The sequence below is a fragment of the Erithacus rubecula genome (genome assembly GCF_903797595.1).
Source record: "Erithacus rubecula genome assembly, chromosome: 10".
Lineage (NCBI taxonomy): Eukaryota > Metazoa > Chordata > Aves > Passeriformes > Muscicapidae > Erithacus > Erithacus rubecula.
Window position 1 is genome coordinate 2,447,635 of NC_136662.1, and position 21,117 is coordinate 2,468,751.

General features: G+C 42.9%; 1 protein-coding gene across 1 annotated transcript; it reads left to right on the top strand.

Moving 5' to 3' along the window:
- The first annotated feature begins 7,268 nt into the window (after positions 1-7,268).
- Positions 7,269-20,182, top strand: TM2D1 (TM2 domain containing 1). Its single transcript, XM_079313991.1, has 6 exons — positions 7,269-7,606; positions 8,867-8,940; positions 11,405-11,513; positions 15,740-15,831; positions 18,003-18,076; positions 19,263-20,182. The coding sequence occupies exons 1-6, from the start codon at positions 7,488-7,490 to the stop codon at positions 19,371-19,373; spliced, it is 579 nt and encodes a 192-aa protein (XP_079170117.1). The 5' UTR covers positions 7,269-7,487; the 3' UTR covers positions 19,374-20,182.
- Positions 20,183-21,117: the final 935 nt, after the last annotated feature.

Consider the following 21,117-nt stretch of genomic DNA (forward strand, 5'->3'; position numbering starts at 1 on the left):
CCAGTATATAAGTGTGTAATTTCAGAATAATATATTTGGAATTATTTTGGAACAGTACTAGCCATATCCCTCTCTCTATGTAAAAGGTATTTATTTGTTCTTTAGTCTTGCAGTTCAAGAGGAGCAAGGGTCATATGGTGAATGTGGCAGCAGGGTAAGCACATTCCAGGGGGTCTCTCCCAGCAGGACCTCTGATCCTTTCAGCTCTGCCTCTGATGCTGTCTCTGCTCACACTGAAAACATCTGGAATTCTGGGAGGACACTGCTATATTTACCAAAATATTCATTATGCAGGTGAGTAGCTTCCCTTCTCCTGCAGAGTCAGGTTAAGCTGATTTACCTAATTGGAAAAAAGAAGTGGATGGAGGTACGTGACAAACCACAATTTCAGATTTATGTACCCTTTGCTGTGCATATCCAAGCAGCTTTGGTTCCTGCAGGAATTCTTGCTGAACTTGGGGGGTTTGTGTGGTTCCCACCCAGCACCAGGCAAAATGAAGCTGCTTTGCAGAACTCCTAACAGATTTAGGAGGTCCTTTTAAATCAAAATCATAGCAAGAGTCGAAGCAGCAAAGCCATACAACCCCCTGAAAGATTTTCAGGAATGCATCTGAACTTTAGGAAGTGCTGCAGCTTTATTTGCCTTTCCATTCGAAGCAAAACACTTCTAAGAGCACAGCAGCCTTTGATTCTGTGCTGAGAGCAGATTCTGAAGAGCAGATGAAAACACCATTTCCTTACACACTCCTGAGACTTCATTAAACCCAAAAGACAAAACTTAACCTCCTCGACTGAAAAATACAGCCTGAACCTTAACAAATCAGGACAAAGAATATGGAAATTTGTTCTTTCTTCCCAGTTTAACTACCCTCCATTTGCTTTCCTCCTCTGTTTTTCTACTTCACATCAGCAGTTAAAAGAGGGAAGTGAGTGAACCAAAATGAGAAAGGAATAGAAAACAACTTCTGTGAGGAAAAGAGGCTTGAAACACCTTTAAACCAGCAGTGGGGTGAGGAGAAGATTAAACCCAGAGAAGAAATCCTGCATGGCAAGAAATAATGATGACTTGACAGCACCCTGCCCACCCAAGAGCCAAAGCCAAGAGGCTGCTCCAGCTCTCTTTCCTTCATTTATTCTTCCCTTTCCATTTAGCTGATCCCATAGTGAGCTGGAACAGGGAGCTAAACACTCACAAAGAATCCTTCATGTTTTGGTGGGGTGAGCTTTGTGCCCAGCAGCTCTGAGCTGCCAGCACTGGCAGGAGGGGGACAAGAGGGGACAGGGTGACGTGTCCACACCTCACAGCTGGACCAGCTGCACCACCAGAAACACCCAGACCCAATCCAAAACAATCTCCAAGTGCTGAGCTAACCATCCCCAAAATTAATCCTTTTTCCTTTGCAGAGGTTGTAACAACAGCAATTATGGCAATGGAGACTGACCCAAGAAAATTGGAGATTTAAATTTAAGGAAATGAACTATAACTTGGCTCCATCCTGGAGAAGGAGGTACAAAATAGGAGGAAAACCAACAAGATTAAAGAAAGTTTCAGCTTCTTGCTTGAGCTCTCCAGGTGTCCTTAAGAGCCACTGCAGGCCACTTGTACCAGTGGATGCCCAAGTGGATCTCAGGTGGTGGAATAACAGTTCAAGTTTACACTGCAGTCTGGGACTCCTCGTGATCAGAGCTGGCCTCCAGACAGCTTGCAATGCTTTTCAGTGATTTTTTTTTTTTTTGTGCAATATGTTAAAACCACACTCAGTATTTCTTTAGTCCCCTTTCTTCCATAAGAAAGTGGAGGGGAAAAAAAATAAAGCAAACAGTTCTGTCTGGTGTGAAGGGATGCCTGAAAATATAAACTAATTTAGAGTTTTCAAGTCATGGATAATTGAGTACAGGACTCTAAGACCAGAGAAACTCACGTCTCCATGTACTGTTGATCTCTATATTTAAGAGTCAAAATAGTTTATCACTAAAAATTTTCCAAACACATTCTAAGTCCAGTGGGAGTTGATAAATTAGAAAGTCCATTCCTAGGTGTTAATTTTGAAGAATGATCCAAAACACTTTGGTTTGTCCCATTAAAATCACTTCATGCACTCTACATTTCGCTTCCTTAGCCCCAGACTCCAACTTCTATAGAAGTTGTTTATCTTACTGGAAACATCAGTTCAACATTTATGTCACAACTTCCAACATAACCATAAAATCATCGAGGAAATGATGAATTTCAGAAGGTTTGAGTGTTTTGTATCCCCAGGACAGCATCCATCTGGGGTTCCACTGTCTTCACTTCTGAGAGCTGAACTCAACGCATCCGAGGGAGTGGGAAAGCTTCAGGAGGTTTTGTGTGAAATCCCAAGACTTGGATCTTCTTCAAAAGCAGCATAAGGAAAAAGGAATTCCCCCATGCTGGTGCCAGCAGAGGGTCATCAGAAGAGTTGAAAGGTTTAAGTCTTCCATTGCCATCACCCCCCTATCCCTAATCAGACGCCTGCCACTTGCATGGAGACACGGAGTGCTCAGCCCCAGCACATCCCAGAGCCAGAGGGGCATCCCAACATCCCAGCAGCAGCCTGGACAAACACCTGCCCTCCACAAAGGGCTGCTGGAATTGAGGAATTGAGGGCTTTGCTGCTGGGGTCTGCAGGAGGGCACAGTTCAGCCAGCAGAGATTCTTCTGCCTGTTTTTCCTGACCCATCCACAACTGCCTCTGCTCTATATCCTCTGCCCCACATCCCATTCAACAACCTGCATCTCTCCAGGAAAATTCCAGCCTTATGGGATGCTCTCCTCACTCATCCTGGCTGGAACCTTTGGGGATAATAAAATCCACAAGTGCTAACTAACTGCTAGAAGCCTTTTTCTCAAAGGCTTCTAACACAACCAGCCTCAGCAGCCTGCCACAGGAGCAGCCAAAGGGCTCATCCTGATCCAAAGTCACCTTTCTGCACTAATGCAGTTGGAATTTTCCCTGGCCCTGGTATCATGAGTGACTAATACAGTGTGTATCGTCCTCCTCACCACAGAGACCTCTGACTAGGGAAATTTGATAAAAGCAAAAGCAAGGGAAAACAACATTTGTTAGTGTGATCTTAATCCTAAATTGTCCTAACATGCCATCAGCTGAACTTCAGATACACAAAATTTTATAGTTTACACACCATCAAGCAAGTGCATATTGTGAAAAAACACTATTCTAACACGTATTTTGCTGTTCTACAAGCTATGCTCAGTTTTACTCATACTCTACAGAAGAATTCAGTCAGACCAAGCACAGCACATACACACCTTTCCTCTGAAACCACCTCTGCTCTGTGCAATGCTGCAGGATTTACAAAAATGCTGTCAAGCACACACCAACTGCTCCAGGCACTTGAAAGAAGGAAAAGAACTGAATACTTCTTCGAGTACCTGAACATAGATACACCACACATCTACAAGGTGCAGCTAAATATTGTTAAAAAAATACTGCGTGGGCAGGCTGAGTTTTACACACGGTTAGTGACTACAGGAGGAGGAAAGTGAAGCAAATCCAGCATTCTGCACCTGTGATTACCAGCCTCAGTGCAGATCAAGAGGAGCCTTACTCACTCTCCAGGCATGGTAAATTTAGCAAGCAGAACCTGAATTCCTGTGGACTTCAGCCTCTAGGGAAGTGCCAGTGTGGGTTCCCTGTTGTCTAATAGAAGTTAGAGCTCATGCCAAAGCTGCTCTCCACGAAGCAAAAACATGGTCTCAGAAACCTGTTCTCATGGAAAATTCATTTCCAATATCTAAATACTGTCATTCTCAATAAATCCCAGGTACTTTGATGACAGTGTACACAAATAACAAATCACTTCATGGGGAACAGAGCTGTTAGACCTGGAACCCTGCTGAACTTCCAAGGGTCAGAAATTAAAAAGGAATGCGGAAGAGCCCGTTTTCCCATTAACCACCCGTAAACAAAGTAAAAACCTGCTCTGCTAAGAATCTCTGGACTGACAGGCACTTGAGGGAAGTGTTGCAACAGGTGTGTTACTTCTCATCCTGAGCCAGCCTCTCCAAGCAATGGAAACTGTTTGCACAACACAGCACCAGGAGGATTTCATTGCCATGGAGAGCCTTCCTCTGCCATCAGGAGTCACAGCCCTGCCTGTCTTTACTGGGGTGTCAGGGACTTGTCGAGGTGCCTGGTGCCAGAAGGAATTTCACATTTTCACTCTGCATGAGTGCAGGCTGGTGTCCTGGCCACGGACAGCTGTTCACAGGTCTGGCTCTGGAAGCAGGAGATGGTTGGAAACCCTCAGAGAATTCCAGGGTGGGTCAGGTTGGAAGGAAACACAGTTGGGTCATCTGTCCAACCTCCCTGCTCAAGCAGGGCCATCCCTGAGGACAAGGTACAGGATTGAGTCCAGATGGTTCTGAGGGACACTCCAACAATCAGTCCCAGTGCTGTGCCACCCGCACAGGAGCAGCTCATCCTCACATCCAGGCGGAACTTCCTGGGCATCATTTTCCACCCATTGCCTCTTGTCCTATTGCCGGGCACCACCAGGCAGAGCCCAGCTCCATCCTCTCGGCAGGCTGGAATACTTGTTAAACACAGGTTTTTATCCCCTTCAGCCATTCACACCCATTTCCACACCGCGCGTGTCCCTCGGGAAATGCACTCCTGCAGCAGCGGGAATTCCCCGCCCGCGCCCTCCTCTCCCCCACCCCCCGTGTACCTGCGGGGCCGCGGGCTGCGGGGAGCGGCGGGATGGCCGCCGGCGCTCACCTGGGCGGAAGCGGGAAGCGAGGGGCGATCCCGGCTCACCTGCGGCGCAGGAAGCCGGGGCGGCGCGGCGGGAGAGCCGCCTCCCGAGGGACGGCCGGGCTCGGCCCCTCCCGGCTGGCGGCTCCGCCGGGACCCGGCTCCGGCCGCCGCGGGAAGTGCAGCCCCAGCGTCTCGCACCGAAATCAACTTTTTTAGTCAATTTCCCGGTGAGCCCGACTCGCCGGCTTGCTTTGAATCTGTCGTGGGCCCTGCAGCCTCCCCAGTGAAGGCAATATTGTAGAAAAGCTTGTTTTTCACTTATTTGCATCGGTGTCCAGACTCAATGATACTCTGCGGTTCTGTTCTGAACTCCCTACAAAGAGCCGGCTTGGTGTGAGGGCTCTGTTCTCTTTGGACACAGGGGTGTAGATCCTCGGGTGAAGCCTATTATATATATATTATATATATATATATATATAATATAAGTATAATAGTATTTTTATAATAATATGCTCTGCTCAGCCTCAGCAGCGCAGCCCCCACCACTTCACAGAAGGGAATGGCAAAAAGCCGTAGGAAAATTTGGATGGAGTAAAGGGATTGCAAGACTTCCCCCACAGCACCCCAAAATACACCACATCACTGTGGCTTCCAAGACACAGAACGCTGTCCAGGATGGCAATAAAAATAAAATTTTCCTCCTGCTACTCACAAAGTAGTGGGCAGGCACCATTTTAGTTGAAATTAATTGCATGAACTGTGTGTGCTTTCTGAAACCTGTACCTTAGTCTGCTTTCTTACTTCCTAAACTTATATTCATACACACATAAAATAGTCGAATTAAAGTCGATAAATACAATTTTTATTCTGCTACACAGTTTCACAAGCCCATCTGCTGACCTTACACGGCCCTGTTGGCTGCACAGGGCAAGGGCTACAGGCGGTCTGGAAATCAATTTCTCCTGAGTTCACATTGATTTCCCCTGGTTCTGGCACCCGTTTCGTTTCACTGAGCCGGCAGCAGTTGCACCAGAGCTCACAAACACACCGCTCCATCCCCCTTCCAAAGGATTCCAAACAGCTTCCCAGCCCGACTCTCAGTTTTAATTAATGTGGCGCTCGTGAGAAGTGACAATTCTCCTGACAGTGATGAACAGCGAGCGGTGTATTTATCCGTGCGAGGGACGCGGCGCAGACAGAAGAGCCGGGCACTTTTCCCATCAGTGCACCTCCATCTCCATCTCCGAGGGCTGAGTTCATCCCAGAGCGCGCTCCGGCCCTGCCCTTTCGCTCCCAGTTGCTGAGAGGAGTATCAATTTCCATTTGCATACTTTGCCTGCTCAACTCCAGGCTGCCAATTCGGTTTATGCGAAATCTCCCAAAAAAGCTGTTAGATGGCAATATTTCACATCGCTGGCTGAGCTCTTTGTCAGCCATCCACACGTTTTAAATCTGCGTTTCCACGGATTCTTGGAATATCTGGGACTGGGACAAACCCTTCTTTGGTACTGACAGGCTCCAGACAAGTCTCCACGCACCAAAATAATGCCCAGAAAACCCATGATGTTCTCCTCAGTATTGTTTCAGAGTCGCTTTTCCAGCTTTTTAGGTTCAGTTGTTCAGTTTTTAGGTGCCTACTTGTTTTTCAGGAAACACTTCTTGAGTGGATGTAAACTTGGGACGGTGGTGTTGGCTTTCCTGGGTGTGTTTAATCAAAGGACTTCTCCATCTCCTCTAAATACTCCAGGATCCCTTAGCAGTTCATAAGTGGAAAACTGATGCCTTCAAACACTAGAGAAACCTGAAATAACTGCAATAGAAAAACAATAAACTGTCTCAGTAATGAGAATAGGGAAATGTTTGTGATCATCACAAAATACCTTGTGAAGAGCAAATGCTGTGAAAAGCTTGCCTGCTCCAGGAATTCAGTATTCATTTAAAAACTGAAATAAAGAGCATTTTTAACAGTGCAGTTTTATGTGAAAATGGTGTAAGAATTTCGAATTATTTCTGTAGTCTGAGTGCTGTGGGTTTGCTGGACAGTGGCATGCCCACCGGGATGACAGGGGATGCGCCAGTCTGCGTTAACCAGGTTTGGCGGGTCACAACTTTAACTTTCGCTGGGCTTTTTCAACATATTTTTCAAGTACCCAGCAAACTCCAGCCACCAGCGGGGACACCCAGAGGTGCGATTTCCCTGGGCGGGCCAATGCTGGTGCATGGGTGTTATAAGAGCGGGGAGAATTCACCTCACGTTCCTCCCGCCGCTGGGCTCAGGGCGAGTCCTGCCCGCGGTGCCAGCACCCGGAACGGCCTCACCCCGCTGCGACAGCCGCCTCAGGGCTGCCCGCGGGTCCCCACCATCCCCACACTGCCCGGGGCCGCGGGCCCTCACACCCGACATCTTTAGTGCGGGCAAGCGCGGGACCGGTGCCGGCGGCGGGCGCGGCCATCTTTACTCGGGGCACGGCCCCGCCCGTCCCAACGCCGGGCCCTGCGAGCGCCATCTTGAGTGAGGGCGCGCTCTGCCCTCAGCGCGGCCTCGCCCGCCATGTTTAATGAGGTCATCCCCCACCACTCAAAAAACCCCTTAAGCACCCCAAAAGCCTAACCCGTACCCTCAGCAAGCCACGAACACCTCGGGATCCCCCTCCGTTTCTCCGCGCAGCCAGCGCGGGCTCTCCCCGCGGCGGGGCCGCTCCGCTCCTCCCCGGGTCAGCTGACGGCGGCGGCGGCGGTCCCGTCATGGCCGCCCGGAGCGGCGCGGCTGAGGCGCTGGTCCTGCTTCTCCTCTGCTTCGCAGCCCTGGAGGGAGCAGCGGGCTCGGAACCGCCGCTCAAGTGCGAGGAGCTGCGGCTGGGGCAATATCCTGAGCGGGGCTGGGGCCGGATCGGGGGCGGATGTGGTGGCGAAGGGCCCGGTGTGAGGGGGGGCACCGCTTGTGGGGAGGGAAGGGGCGGTGGGGACCGTGAGGTGCCGGGCAGGGTGGGGGGACCGTGGAAAGCCTCAGGTGGGAGCCCCGAGGGGGTCTCGGCTGGCAGGAGCGGGACAGGGCTCCTCAAGGTGCGGGAATTGAGGGCACGGCCTGAAGCTGCGCCAGGGGATGTTCAGGCTGGGCATCAGGAGGAGTTTCTTCGCAAAAAGGGCGATTAGTCATTGGAAGGGGCTGCCCGGGGCTGTGGCAGTGTCCCCATCCTTGGAGCTGTTCAAAGAACTGTGGCTCTGGCACTCAGTGCTCTGATCTGGGTGACAAGGTGGGCATCAGTCACAGGTTGGACTCGATGGTCTCGGGGCTTTTCCAACCTAATTAATTTTGTGATTTCTGGTTGTTCTGCGTGTGCCCCAAGTGTCCTTCAAAGAGATTGCCATGGGATGAGAGAGCCCGCTCTGCCACCACTCTGCCTTATTTCTTATTTGCAGGAGCGAGACGTGGAGACTTTGCTATTTTATCCGGAAATAATATGTTTCTGTGCTCTGCACAGCTCCGAGGAGCAGGAGGTGTGAGGCTCCTGGCTCTCCAAGCACCTCTTGCCCTCCCCAGAACATGCTGCTTGATGGCAGCTGACACTTTTTGACCATCAAAAGTGTCAGGAAAGCAAATCTTGGAAAAGCTTGCTTCATCTCCTGCTTTACTTGGCTGTGGGAGTTGAGACCTCTGGAAGTCAGCTCCTGCTCAGTTTGTTCCTGCACCAAATTCCTGCCGTTTCAGATGCTCATTTCTGCATGTTTGTTGAGTTTTGCGTGTTCCCGTAGATTCAATTTTCTCAACCAAATGCCTCAATTTCAAGGCACTGTGGTATTTAAATAAGGGAACAAGACCCGATGAGGCGTGTGCTGCCTTCTTGCCTCCAAATACAGAGGCTGTGACTGATAAATATTGTAGTTCCTTTAGGTAGTGCTGACTGCAGCACTAATTAAACGTGGGGCTTATGCGATATATTGGTGTATTAAATTGGATTAGCAGATTTGCTGCATGGTAATGTGCTGCTCCTCTTCTGGGGGATGGGTAGGCACCAACATCAAGGTGCATCTTAAATCCTCAGGGTTTAAAGAGGGTGGAATAAATTACTGTTAAACCTGTTGTAGTGTTTGATATGAAAACTGTTTTCCTCAATTACCTGAACATATATGTGTGATGAGCCTAAAATAGACAATAGCACACAAGAACCAATGAATTGCACAAATCACACAGCATATGGTAAGGATTTCTAACTTATATATTGATTAACTGTGTTTTTTCAAGGAAGTGTTCAATTTGTGTATCTACTTGATGAGCTTTATAAAAGATGGGATTAGTAATATCATTAGTCTGAAAGCCCAAAACACTTGTGTGGATTGGGTGCTTTACTAAAAATGAATAAATACACTGTCTCTGATTGGTAGTTTTGTAAGTGAGGTTTCTGGTAAATCTCTTCAATGTATGTTGCACCCTTTAGGCTGTGTCCTGTACTACTGTGATTAAAACAAACCATTCCTGTCATACTGATTTTGCATATAATTATTAAAAGAATTGACATGTGACAGAACAGGCTTCAAAATCATCTAATTTTTAAGTTGTTTTTTTTTTTTTTTCTTAAGGCAGCATAGTGCCTTTCATCATCACCAGGTTTTGGTGCATGATGCTCTATTTTGAAAGCACATTTATTTGATGTTCAGCTCTGACATACTTCAGAGTACAACAGAAAAATTCATCAATTGATTACTTAGTTTCCTACCTGTGCTTAACTTCTTTGATGTTCCCAGGCATTGAAACAAATGGTCTGGGTTTGATAGCACAGCAAGTTCACTTTATGTGCATCCCTGTTTTAAAATATTGGAATTACAAAAATAGTTTGGGTTGGAGGGGATCTTAAACCTCATCCAGTGCCACCCCTGCCATGTGCAGAGCCACCTTCCACTGTCCCAGGGTGCTCCAAGCCCTGTCCAAGCTGCCCTTGGACACTTCCAGGGACTGGAAGTTCACAAAATTCATGTGTGTGCCTGTTGTCTTTCATATGTTGCTTCCTATTAATGCTGAATGATTTTCCTCTGGGATAGTGAAGGATTTTTTCCAAATAATTTCAGGCACTATGTAAATACATAGCACAGTGGATCCTTTTAAAAGTTTTTTCAGTTCTTTCCATCATTTTGACATTGTGTCCCTGACTATAAATTGGCAGAGACCAGAAAAAATACTGCATAGTTTGAGATTGATCATAACTCAAGATTATCAGTTGTTTAACTAATTACCATGTGTTTATATTTAATGCACTACACTTTTGAACAGGAGATAAGCTTCAGAGTAGAACAAGTTGCTGAATTAATTAACAGTATTTCTTTGTATAGCATTTTCACACACACACCAGTTTTTAGATTGTCCTCACAGTATTTGAATTGCTTATTTTTTTCAATATTACCTAAGTAATAAAAAGTTAATTTCTGGATCATGCTTGAAGCACTATAATTTCTAGTCACTTTCTGTGATCCCTCACCCAGCCAAACAGGGGTTTAATTCAAAGCATCAAAGTGGTGTCATTGGGTAGAAGGTTTGGAGTCTTTGGAGTGACACTGAGAAGAAAACTGTGGCTTTTTCTGCATCAATATATTTTACCTGTGTTGGGTTTCTTCTAAAAACAGAAAAAACCTTCTTTGCTTTATTTACTTTACAAAAAAAAAAAAAAAAAAATTTCCTTAGATTAGGCACAGTGATCTTAGCATCATGGAATGATTTGAGTTGGAAAGGACTTTAAAGATCATCTCATTTCACCCTCTGCCAAGGGCAGGAACAACTTGCACTATCCCAGGCTGCTCCAAGCCTGTCCAAGCTGCCCTTGGACACCTCCAGGGATGGGGTATAAAACCCATGTAAGATTTTATAGCAGTTAAGGCCACACATAACTCAAACCTTATTTTATTTTTTGTCCCTATGTGATATGGATAGGCATTTAAAAAAATCCATATCTTGCCTGTATGCATTACTAGAAAATCTGGAAAGAATGTTAAATCTGGCTTGGAGTTTTGTTGGAATTAACCAACAAGACTCACAAGTACTGAAAGCTGATAGAAAGTAGGTAAAGGACTGAATTTTTTTCCTTTAAAACAGCATTTGAAAGTGATTAATATTCTGGAAATATATTGCAAACTTTAGCAGGTGTGACTTTCTGCTGTGATTTCCACTTTGATTCCCCTAAGAGACAAGAATAATTTGAGTAGAAAGACCCATCAGGAAGTTGCAAAGTCCAACGTCCTGCTCAAGGCAGTGTTGGCCCTGAATTCCAGCCAGGCTGCTCAGGGCTTTGTGCAGTCAGGCCTTGAAAACCTCCAGGGATGGTGATGGCATGACTTCTCTGGGCAACTTGTTCCAATATTTGACTGTTCTCAAGATGAAAATGTTTTCTGTATGTCAGCTTCAGATTTCTCATTGACTCATATTGAAGCCACAGTGGAAATTACAACAGAATTGGGGCTGCAATTAGGTTTGTATATTTTGCTTAAAATGTAGCAAGGAAAAACTACAAGTTACTAGTAAGAGTGGCTTAAAAAATATTTTTTTAATCTGTGAGCCGTGTTTTGTATCAAGGCTGTTGCGCAGTAGAACTTAATTTGTTTCACTTGTGTGTTGTCAGAAAGCTGCTCTGAGTGTCAGTTACTGCTAAATATCCAATCATTTTTTTTGTCCTCAGTTCAATGTCTGCCAGCACCAAATATTACTTGCAGAGACCACCTTGGCATAGAGAAAGTCTTTACAGGACAGGAAGTTGGATTTTACAAGCCCATTGAGTGTCGCAATGTGTGAGTACTCTTTGGTTTTGAAAAACTGAAGTTTGTCCAAAATTGTATGATGTGTTGGCAGAAGGAAAATAGAAGTCAAACAGAACCATGCACATTTTTCCCAGTAGTTAATCCTCTAATAAACACAATGAGGATGCAACACAGGGTCACGGCGAGGGTTGGGTTGGGAGGGACCTTAAAGCCCATCTCATTCCATCCCCCAGCCATGGCCAGGGACACTTTCCACTAGACTGGTTCAGAGGGAAATCTGTCTGTCTGTACATTCTTTTTGTTTTTTAGTGATGCTTGTGTCTTTGCTTTACCTTATTCTTTTACCTTTGCTTTACTTAGCTTGGCAAAATTTTGCTTCAAATGCTGAGGCCACATTTCACTCGTGCTTAAAATCAGCACAGTTGCTGGAAGGAGCTGTTGGGGACACCCTCCCTGCCATCCCCTGACAGGCCCCAGGACATCAGGGAGCTGCCCTGGGTTTGAGCTGCCTTGGATCAGTTCCCCAGTTTGAGTCACAGTACAGTGGCTTCAAGTGCTTGTGCCAGCACAGGGATGAGGGTGACTCAAGGATAAAACAGAGAGGACAAAGGAGGGCTGGACAGGGCTGTGCTGCTCAGTGCTTCATGCCAGTTTAAAGTGTGCCTGTAGCTGCAGCTGAAGTTCTATTATGCATGAATTTTAGGGGAGCTTCAGGATCTCTGCAGTTCCCCCCCAAAATCTCTAAGAGAAACTGTTCTCTATTCTGAAACAGCTTTTGTGTTTAATCCAATTCACTGTGTCTTTTAAGAGCCTGTTTCTGGTACATGAATGATGGACCTCGTTTTTCTGAAGCACATTGTGAGTGATGGAGAGCTCTGGATACCAATAAATGTTCCAACTGGCCAGTGCTAATGATCAGCCAGCACCTGTCACTACCATTTGTTTCCTCTTTTTCCTGGGATTCACACTGGAACCTTTCTCTTTTGTCCTACTGGAATCTTTGGAAATAAAACTCCAGCAATACTGGGTACTCCCTATCACTCTAGTGGGCAAATAACTCTGATGTCCTACTTGCTGCTCAGTAATTTGCCTAACTCAGAAGCACAGCCCTGTCTCTTAGTTTCATAAATATTTTCTCTGTATTTAGTCTTCTCAGCAGTCAAAGCTCAGCAAACTGAAGAAAACATATGATTACATCTAATCAAATTTAAATGCCAGCAAAGTAGACGTCAGTCACATTTTTGTCCAGAAACAATTGTGTTTCAGTCCCATCTGTGATGGGGGCTGAGAAGATGAGCTATACTAGTTTAATGAAATTGCTTCCTCTTTAGATTAGATGGTTATTCTTATGTTTTTGTATGCATGTATTTTTGGGTTTGTGTATTTTCTAGAAACATTTTTTAAAGGTGGCTTTTTTTTACATTTATTTATTAAAATCCAAGTCTGTAGGCAGAGAAATGTCATCCTTCTTACAGTATCTATTACTTGATCATGACTATTATCTATAATGAATAATCAATGGTTATACTGCCAAAAGAATTTGCTGTGACTTTTCCAGTCCCACAACTGCTGGTATGGCACAAAGGGAAGAGAACCCTTTTTAGACTGAAAATTCCAGTAAAATACAACTTGAACATCGACAGACTTACACAAGCATGTCCTTCATAATGTCCTAAAACCAGTAAAAAAATGGCAGCAAGATTAATATCACCATCCTTCATCTGTACACTTATTTAAAAAGTGGTCTTTTCACTGACAGACCTTTTGTGAGGCACTTTGAATTTTACCTAAGTGTTAGAAATATTGTTTTAAGCAGGAGTCTTCAGCTTACCATTACAACAATAGCCATGCCTTTTCTACTGCTTTTTGGAGGTTTTCCAACATTGTTCTGAGTTTTGGTAGGAACTGTAGCTGGAGAAATAACTGCACATCATTTAGTAAAAAAATTAGTTCAAGAAAACATCTTCCCTGGCAGGATTGTCCCAGCATGGGGACAGCAGGTGAATCTCTATCCCCAGCTCTTTTGAAGGACAAATCAGCAAGTTGTCCTTAACCAAGACTGTAATTTAGTTTTGGCTAAGTTCTGGGATCCAGTTATTTGAGAGCAAGACCAAGAGATGTTACAGGTTTGTGTGAGTGGATGTGTTCAAGTTTAGTTACTCTAGTAATAATTCAAGGAAAAGCTTGTAAGGTTGTTCCAACAAAGAAGTACTGGGAGTCAAGATTGCTTAGGTTTGGCTTTAATCTGATGTTTTGGAGGTAGATTTTATTTTTTGGCCAAATTCTAGCATACAGAATTGGCATCTGTCATACATTTTGCTTAATATGTGCAGATCCTGATGGTGCAGAGTTGAAAAGTCCATTGTTCAGGTGTTGCCATTCCAGGAAAAGAAGCCATGGAATGAATCTCTGTGGAATTCCTGGGGTTCAGTGTGGGCAGGTCTTTGAGCAGGGACCCTGAAAGAGCAACCTACAGCAGCACCTGCTCTTGCCAACTGCTGGGGAAGAGGAAAAGTTTTTGATATGGCAGCTGAGAGAAATGCATGCAGAAAAAATAAAGGTTGGATGAGGCTGAGGAGCAAGAGAAAATCAAAAGAGGAACTGACAAGAAATTGCATCTTTTTACCCAATTGTAGAAATTCCTTCACATGCCTGAGATGTGTCATTTTCCTACTCAGTGGTTTACTCTCTGTGCATGTTTTTATCTGAGGCAGTAAGGCAAAGGAAACACCCGAGTGGATGTAGCCTTGTTTGTTACAGTGTTCTCATGCTTCCCCTTCATACTGGATTTCTTCTGCCTGTCAGTTTGATGTTGAGCTTGCAGAAACTGTTGTGCTTTCAGAAACATCTCAGTGCAAAGGCAAGTTTATTACTAGTTGTGATCAGGAGCAAAATTAAATCTTGTTCCCATTTTTTATGTAACAGCTCTTTTTTATGCTTTTGTGTCCTTGGAGGGCTGTTGACACTTTGTAGTTGATAAACAATTTCCAACAGTTTACCTCAAGTTTTAAATAAACCCATTAGTGTTCCTTACAGTGGAAACAAGACAGTTCTAAAGATGATAATTTGTGTTACATTAGGTTCCAGGAATGCCCTGTGTGTTCTGTGTTGCTAATAAACACCAAGTAACAAATACTGAGGTAAGAGTCATGATTTAATCACTAAATGTTGCCATTAGGTTTTAAAGTCAGTAAATTTTGATAATAAGCAAAAAAAGGTAGGTCTCTACTTGGCATTGAAAATGCTTAATAAAAGTGTTTGGACTTTTGTCAGCTACTGTCTTTTTGAGACTGTCTTATTCAACTGTCAACCAGGAGTTTAATTTGGGGCTATTAAATAATTGCTGGCACGTAGCAGTGCACGTATCAAAGCAGTGAATTACTGAATATTTTCCAGTTCTAATTGCATTTGGGTTTGCTGTTCACCAAGGCAGCAGTTCCAGCATTTGGAGTGATATGTTTTTAGCTTCCCTATTAGTGCAGAGTTCTCCAGCAGGGCCTGCACTAACAGGTGGTTTGGTGGCTGCATCTCTCCAGCTGTTGGCAAGAATGGTTCCAATTAGGATAAATCTGAAAAAGTCTGTTCTATCTGTTTATTTTGTGTGACTAACCATGGGAAGCTTAACTTGAGAGTGCCTCTCTACCCCTGTGCATCTTTGTACTGTCAACAGTTCTTTTCACTGTGACTTCGTGCCATTTACAGTGTAATGAGTGAATCCATGACTTACTCTTTTTGTTGAATCCTTCCTGCAGCTTCTTCAGCCAGTGGCCATGGTTCATTTCTCCTTCAGATCTCGAGGCAATTACTGTCTCTGCTGACATCTCACCTGCCTGTCCTGTTCCTCTCCATTTGGCTGCATGTGAGACTAATGCCTGCAGACAGCATTCACACACCTCCTGCCTTCCTGGGCTTGTCTCAGTAGGGCTGAACTCTTAGGAAGTGCTCTGTGAAGCTGGGGATGGATCAGCAACTGAATTATGTCTTGACAAGAAATCATCATTTAGTTTCAGAATAATCTGTATTCTGCAGGAGTACACTTGAGTTGCAGCAGCTGAGGTTCCTTTATGGAGGATGCCTTCCCAGTTTGAAAGCTTAACATTATCAATTCCACAGCCGTTAATTGAAGATAAATAACAAGTCTGTTGTTTTTTTTAAAAAACAGAGCAGCAGGAAAATGAGTCACTACTTTAACAGTCAAAAGTATGAGTGGATTTATTTTGCAGTCATTATCTACATTGCTTGTTTCTTTTTGGCAGAAATGGATACTCCTACAAAGTGGCAGTGGCTCTGTCCTTATTTCTTGGATGGTTGGGAGCAGATAGATTTTATCTAGGATATCCTGCATTAGGTGAGTTTATTCCTTCATTATTTCTTTGAGGTAAATCTTATTCTTATAACTGACTTGTATGTGTATACTCATATTTTGAGTAATGAAGGCTGACAGTCACAGTTTAAATATTTAAAACTAGATCCTTACTTCATGGTCAAGAGAGATAAAGTGCTGCATTATCCTCAGCCTGCTCTTCTGTTGGAGTGGTGACAAATGGAGATGTAGTGTCTAGCAGATAAAATCCTGAGAAGCAAATGTGATTATTGCTACTCCAAGTTTTGCTTTGCATTGATGTTTTACCTGTACATTTTTTGTGAGGCACTGTAGCAGAAGTGGCTTTGCCTCCCTTAAATGAGACTTGACTTCACCAGGAAAAAAGTGGACAAATTTTACAGTAAACCTGGTGTTTTGGGAGATGGAATTTATTCTGGTAAATGCACACCTTCAAGATAACTCATGGTATTAATAACAATTCTGCAGAAACTGGAACTTCTAATAAAAACTCTCTCTGGTTTTTAGGACCTCATTCCCAGGATGATGGTGCCACTGGCTTTTAAGTAATTGAAATACCTTATTATGACAGAACTGCCTTCACTGGCCTTGTTTCTGAGCTGGACAGAGGGAGTGAATTTAAGTATAGATAGGATGGAGCAATGATGTGGAAAAAGTTGTATATGTTGCTATCACTTTAACCAGAAATTTTGAGTTTCTGCCCATTAAATGCCAACTCTTTTTAATGACATTATCTGTTCTTCTCTATCATCTTGATTAACATCCATGTCTTTTATCCCTGAGATTCTATAATTAGCATTTATTTTGTCCACCTGTGTCACCAAAAGATACATTTTTGAAAGCAGTCAATAAGGTGCATTATTTAATTGTACCACTGGATTTGGAATAATAATTTTCAGTAATTATTTGTAGTATATTGTGGTAATATAGATTCATAAGTCCTTATTCTTTTGTAGAAGTTCTTTATGGCTCATGCTTTAACCCTACTGGATTATACTGTAGCCAGCAGCCAAAGTTAATATTTAAAATTAAACTCTTCCAGAGCCAAATTTTCAATCTTTTGAAAGGTAAAGAAGGCAAAAGGTAAGAGTTAGAAAAGAATAAAAATCAAACCACTGGATTCCTTTACAGTGGCTGATTGGGGATTTCTTAGGTCATCTGTGCCTTGGCAAAAAGTGATTAAGAAAGGTTAATAGCATTGAAATCTTTTTTGCAAGTGTAATGAAGACTGTAAATGCTCTTTGGTTTACTTTTTTCCCTTCTCTTTTGTTTAAAGAGCACACAAATACAAACAAGCTATTGAGTATGAAGAAATCAGGAAGGCAGCCTCTTCCTCTCCCACACACTGTGAACCAAACCAGGAGTTATTACTGTAGAACAACATTATTTTTCCCTCTGTGCTTTAGAGCAGTTTATTTTCTCAGTGTGATCTGCTTGTAGGGGGGGAAGTGAGGAGGAAGAAAAAAAACCCCCAACTTTCCCCTGCACTCCAGAAATAAATGCCAGGTTCTGAAACAGTTCTCTGAAAAAAGCATTTTCCAAATGAAGGCTGCCTTGCAGGACAACTTCTAATAAAACATTGATCTGTCAGTTGCTATTCCCATATATTTTCTATTAATCTTTCATTTATTTGTATAAAAAACAACATTTTTGAAAACTAGTTAAAAAGAAGTGTTTATATATTTTTATGTAGATTGAAAGGAAATTAATATTTCAGCAAAAGTACAAAAATCATACAAAGGATTGTTTTCCAAAGTTGCATGTTCTGAAAATCAAATCAGTATGTGCTGCAACTCATGAGGTGGTAGAAAGTCTCTTTATATTCATAAGTAAATTTTGCAGATCAAATTGGGATTTTTCTGTCTGTGCCTGAGCAATATTTCAGTAACCTGATTATCAAATTTTGCCCTTCCTTGTTTAAGAATATTTAGATGTTAAAAACAATTGTTAATATTTAAAGTCTCTAAATTGCATTCAGGATGTAGAAAGATGAAGATGTGGTTTGGTTTTTCTCCTAATAATTAAAGAACTTTAATTTTAGGTCTGCTTCTGAGAGATGTGTATATATAAACACACACATTTTGTGGGAAGAGGGGAGAGTTTGGATGTGCTTGCCACCAGTGATGACATCCCAGGGATTGCTTAAAGTAACATTAAATTTTACTTTTCTTTTTTAGGTTTGTTAAAATTCTGCACTGTAGGGTTTTGTGGAATTGGGAGCCTAATTGATTTCATACTTATTTCAATGCAGGTAAGTCAGGGCTTTAAAACAAGATACAAATCTGTGTTTGTTAAAGCTTTGATTTGATTACTAACACTTTGTTAGCATTTTTGCCTTAAGAACAATTGGATATTGAAAAATCAAGGCATTTATTTTGGCTGTAGAATATAGACACAAAATATCAATATATTTGGTTTTGGAATTAAAACTTAGGTTAGCCATCTATAAATACTGACAGTGAATAGCTTGGGAGCCATAGCACCATAAATTCAAGTGGTCAGAAGCTCTGCATGTGAGGCAGAGTGTTGGACTCAGCAGGGGAAGTCCTGCTGTTCCCAAAATCCTCAAGTTCTGTGTTTGCCTGTGCTTTATGCTGATGTAAGAAGACATTGCCACTTCCATTTTCCACCTCTCCCCCAAATTCAAATCCCTCATCAGCTGAGAGCTGTGACTGAGGGATTCAGGAGGGTTAAATCCCCAGCTGGAGTGACATCTTGTGACATCATGAAATTGCCAAATTGTTTTATTCAGCAGCACAGACATTTAGCATGAATTGCAAATCAGCTGTGATGAACTCAAAATCCATTGTGGATATGGGAGTTGTTTCTATGCTTTGTAGGAAAATATTTTAAAAGTGTGCACTTTGTCTTTTGTGTGCATTCTCAAATTCCTTTCCCTTCTCTCACAGTGATCTTGCCTCAGAGCACTTACAATCCAGTTGAGAGTATCTTTCATCTCTCCTTGTTGATCTCCCTGGTGACTCCACATCAATTTAGCACTTCCAGAACAAAAACTCCATGATCTTTTCTCCTCCTCTTCATTCCTTACCTGTTCAGTATTTCAAAGACACTTGTCATCAGCCTAATTCTCTGCTGCCCACCCTCCTTTGTTCAGGAAAAGTGGTTTGGAGCCCACTCATTTGTTAGGCTGGTTTTGTGCCTCAAATCCTCATCGGATTAGCTGAGTCCCAGTGCCTGGCTGTGTAATTTGGTTGATTAGAAGCCCAGGGGAAATGTTCCTTCTGAGACAGCACTCGCTAAAACAGTTAAACTGCAGCATAACTTCAAAATAAATCTAGTTTCTGTTTGACTAATTAAGCATGACTAATTTTATGATGGGAAAATTAGCAGTAATTGAGACATTAGCACAAAGTATATATTTCACTTCATATTGCAAAGTCTTGGTTCATTTTTTTTTTTTTTTTTTCCTGTCGCAGATCGTTGGCCCTTCCGACGGCTCCAGTTACATCATCGATTATTACGGGGCCAGGCTGACCCGGCTCACCATCACCAATGCAACCTTCAGGAAAATGCAGACCTATCCCTGACACCCCTAACTCTGGCAGGGAGTGGCACAAATCCATAGGTGCAGCTTGTTTTTACAGCTGGATCCACTGGAATTGCTGAGGATTTACTGATCGCCCCTGGTCGCAACGGAATATGAAATGCGCGGTGTACAAAGATGATAAAATGTGAAAGTTCCTCACGTGAACAAGTTTACCTCAAAAGTGGAACTTTGGGAATGCTCTGATTCTGGGAGCAGACAGTTTTTGTTGCTAAGTGACATCATCTGTGAAAGGTGCAGACTGTTGCAATTTGCACTTTGTGTGTTGTGTCTGTGTCATTTAGAGTGTTACACACAGCTGCAGAGAGAGATGTTCATAATAAACCTGCTGGTATTTATTCCATTGAAATTGATAAGAGTTTTAGCTGGATGGGCCAGGATTACACTTAGGGGTTTGTCCATGTGGCAGTTTGGAAATTAACTTAAATATCCCCAACCACACAAACTGCTTTTTTTTTTTTCCCATCCTGTTAAAATCCAACCACCCCTAAATCTTAGGCTGGTGTAGCCCATGATATTCTGTTAGTTGAAACAATTATTTCTGTAAATTTTGGTTAAGTTGCAAAATTTGGTCAAGTGCTGATCAACAGTAGAAATATGGATGCATAAACAATAGAACTGTAGATGATACATTACAAAAAAGGAGGGTGGATGTTGGGGTGCCCTGAGGTCAGAAAAGGAAATAATTGTTCTGCTTGTTTTGAATTTTTCTTTCCTCTCTTACAACCATCCATAGTGAAATAAATACTTTTTTTTTTCTGAGAATAAATTGGTGTGTGTGTTTTACTGCTACAGTGTGTCAAAAGAGTGAATTCTTTGTACTACTAAAGCCCTTAAAAGGCTCTTATTTTGGGTCGGTTGTGTTTCAGTGCAATAAATTCAGTGTCTTTCAAAGCTGTTTGACCAAAGTCTTTTGGACAACCAGGATTTGACTGGATGTTCCTTTCAGGAAAAGTATGTACACATAGACAGAAAACATGTCAACAAAATCTTCATGCTGTTTGACCAATTTTAAGCATTCTCTTCACCTTCTAATGAAAACTGGCACTAACTGAGGGACAAAGCCATGCCATAGAAACTTCAGTGTAATTTATTTTTTTTACAGAAATTTGGGCTACTTTTTTGTTTTTCAGGTAAAACGTTCAACCTGTCATTTATATATCCACAAACTGTATTTTAAAGAGAATTCCTAAAAATGAGATTCCTAAGTAGATTCATGAAGTGGATTCATTTGTGGGGTTTAGTCTCTTTTTAACCCACGTTAAGCCCAGTGCACAGAAAGCTTTGTAAAGAAATCCTGATTTTTTCCCCCAAATCAGCATAACCTGACATGTCACGTAATGAGAAGAAACCACAAGGAATACTTTGTGCTTAACATTAATTCTTTCCTTCATGCAAGAAAGATGTGGTTTTGGAATCCTTCCTGCCATGCATTTTCCTTGTGGGTTCAAAGAGACAAGAGCACTCTGTCAGCTCCATCCCCTTGCCTGATATTTGTTCTGTCTCCCTTTGCTCTCTCTCTCACTGAATGCTCTTTGTGCTCATCAGTTTCATTCCCTGAAATACTTTGAAAAACAGACAGGAAGTGGATGGAAAATAGATGTTTGAATCTTCTGCCTAAGGTCATCCTGTGACTTGTCTGCTTTTTGTTTTTCCAACCCCGAAGCTGGTAATGAAGCTGTGGAAATAGGAAGATGTCATGGATGTTATAATAAAAAAATAGCCTC

What these genes read in the sequence shown, in the direction of transcription:
- TM2D1 (XM_079313991.1), top strand. Translation starts at nt 7,488, where the DNA reads ATGGCCGCCCGGAGCGGCGCGGCTGAGGCGCTGGTCCTGCTTCTCCTC. An exon ending in CCCATTGAGTGTCGCAATGT is followed by an intron (nt 11,514 to 15,739) that starts GTGAGTACTCTT and finishes TCTTTTTGGCAG; the next exon opens with AAATGGATACTCCTACAAAG. An exon ending in TCTAGGATATCCTGCATTAG is followed by an intron (nt 15,832 to 18,002) that starts GTGAGTTTATTC and finishes TTTCTTTTTTAG; the next exon opens with GTTTGTTAAAATTCTGCACT.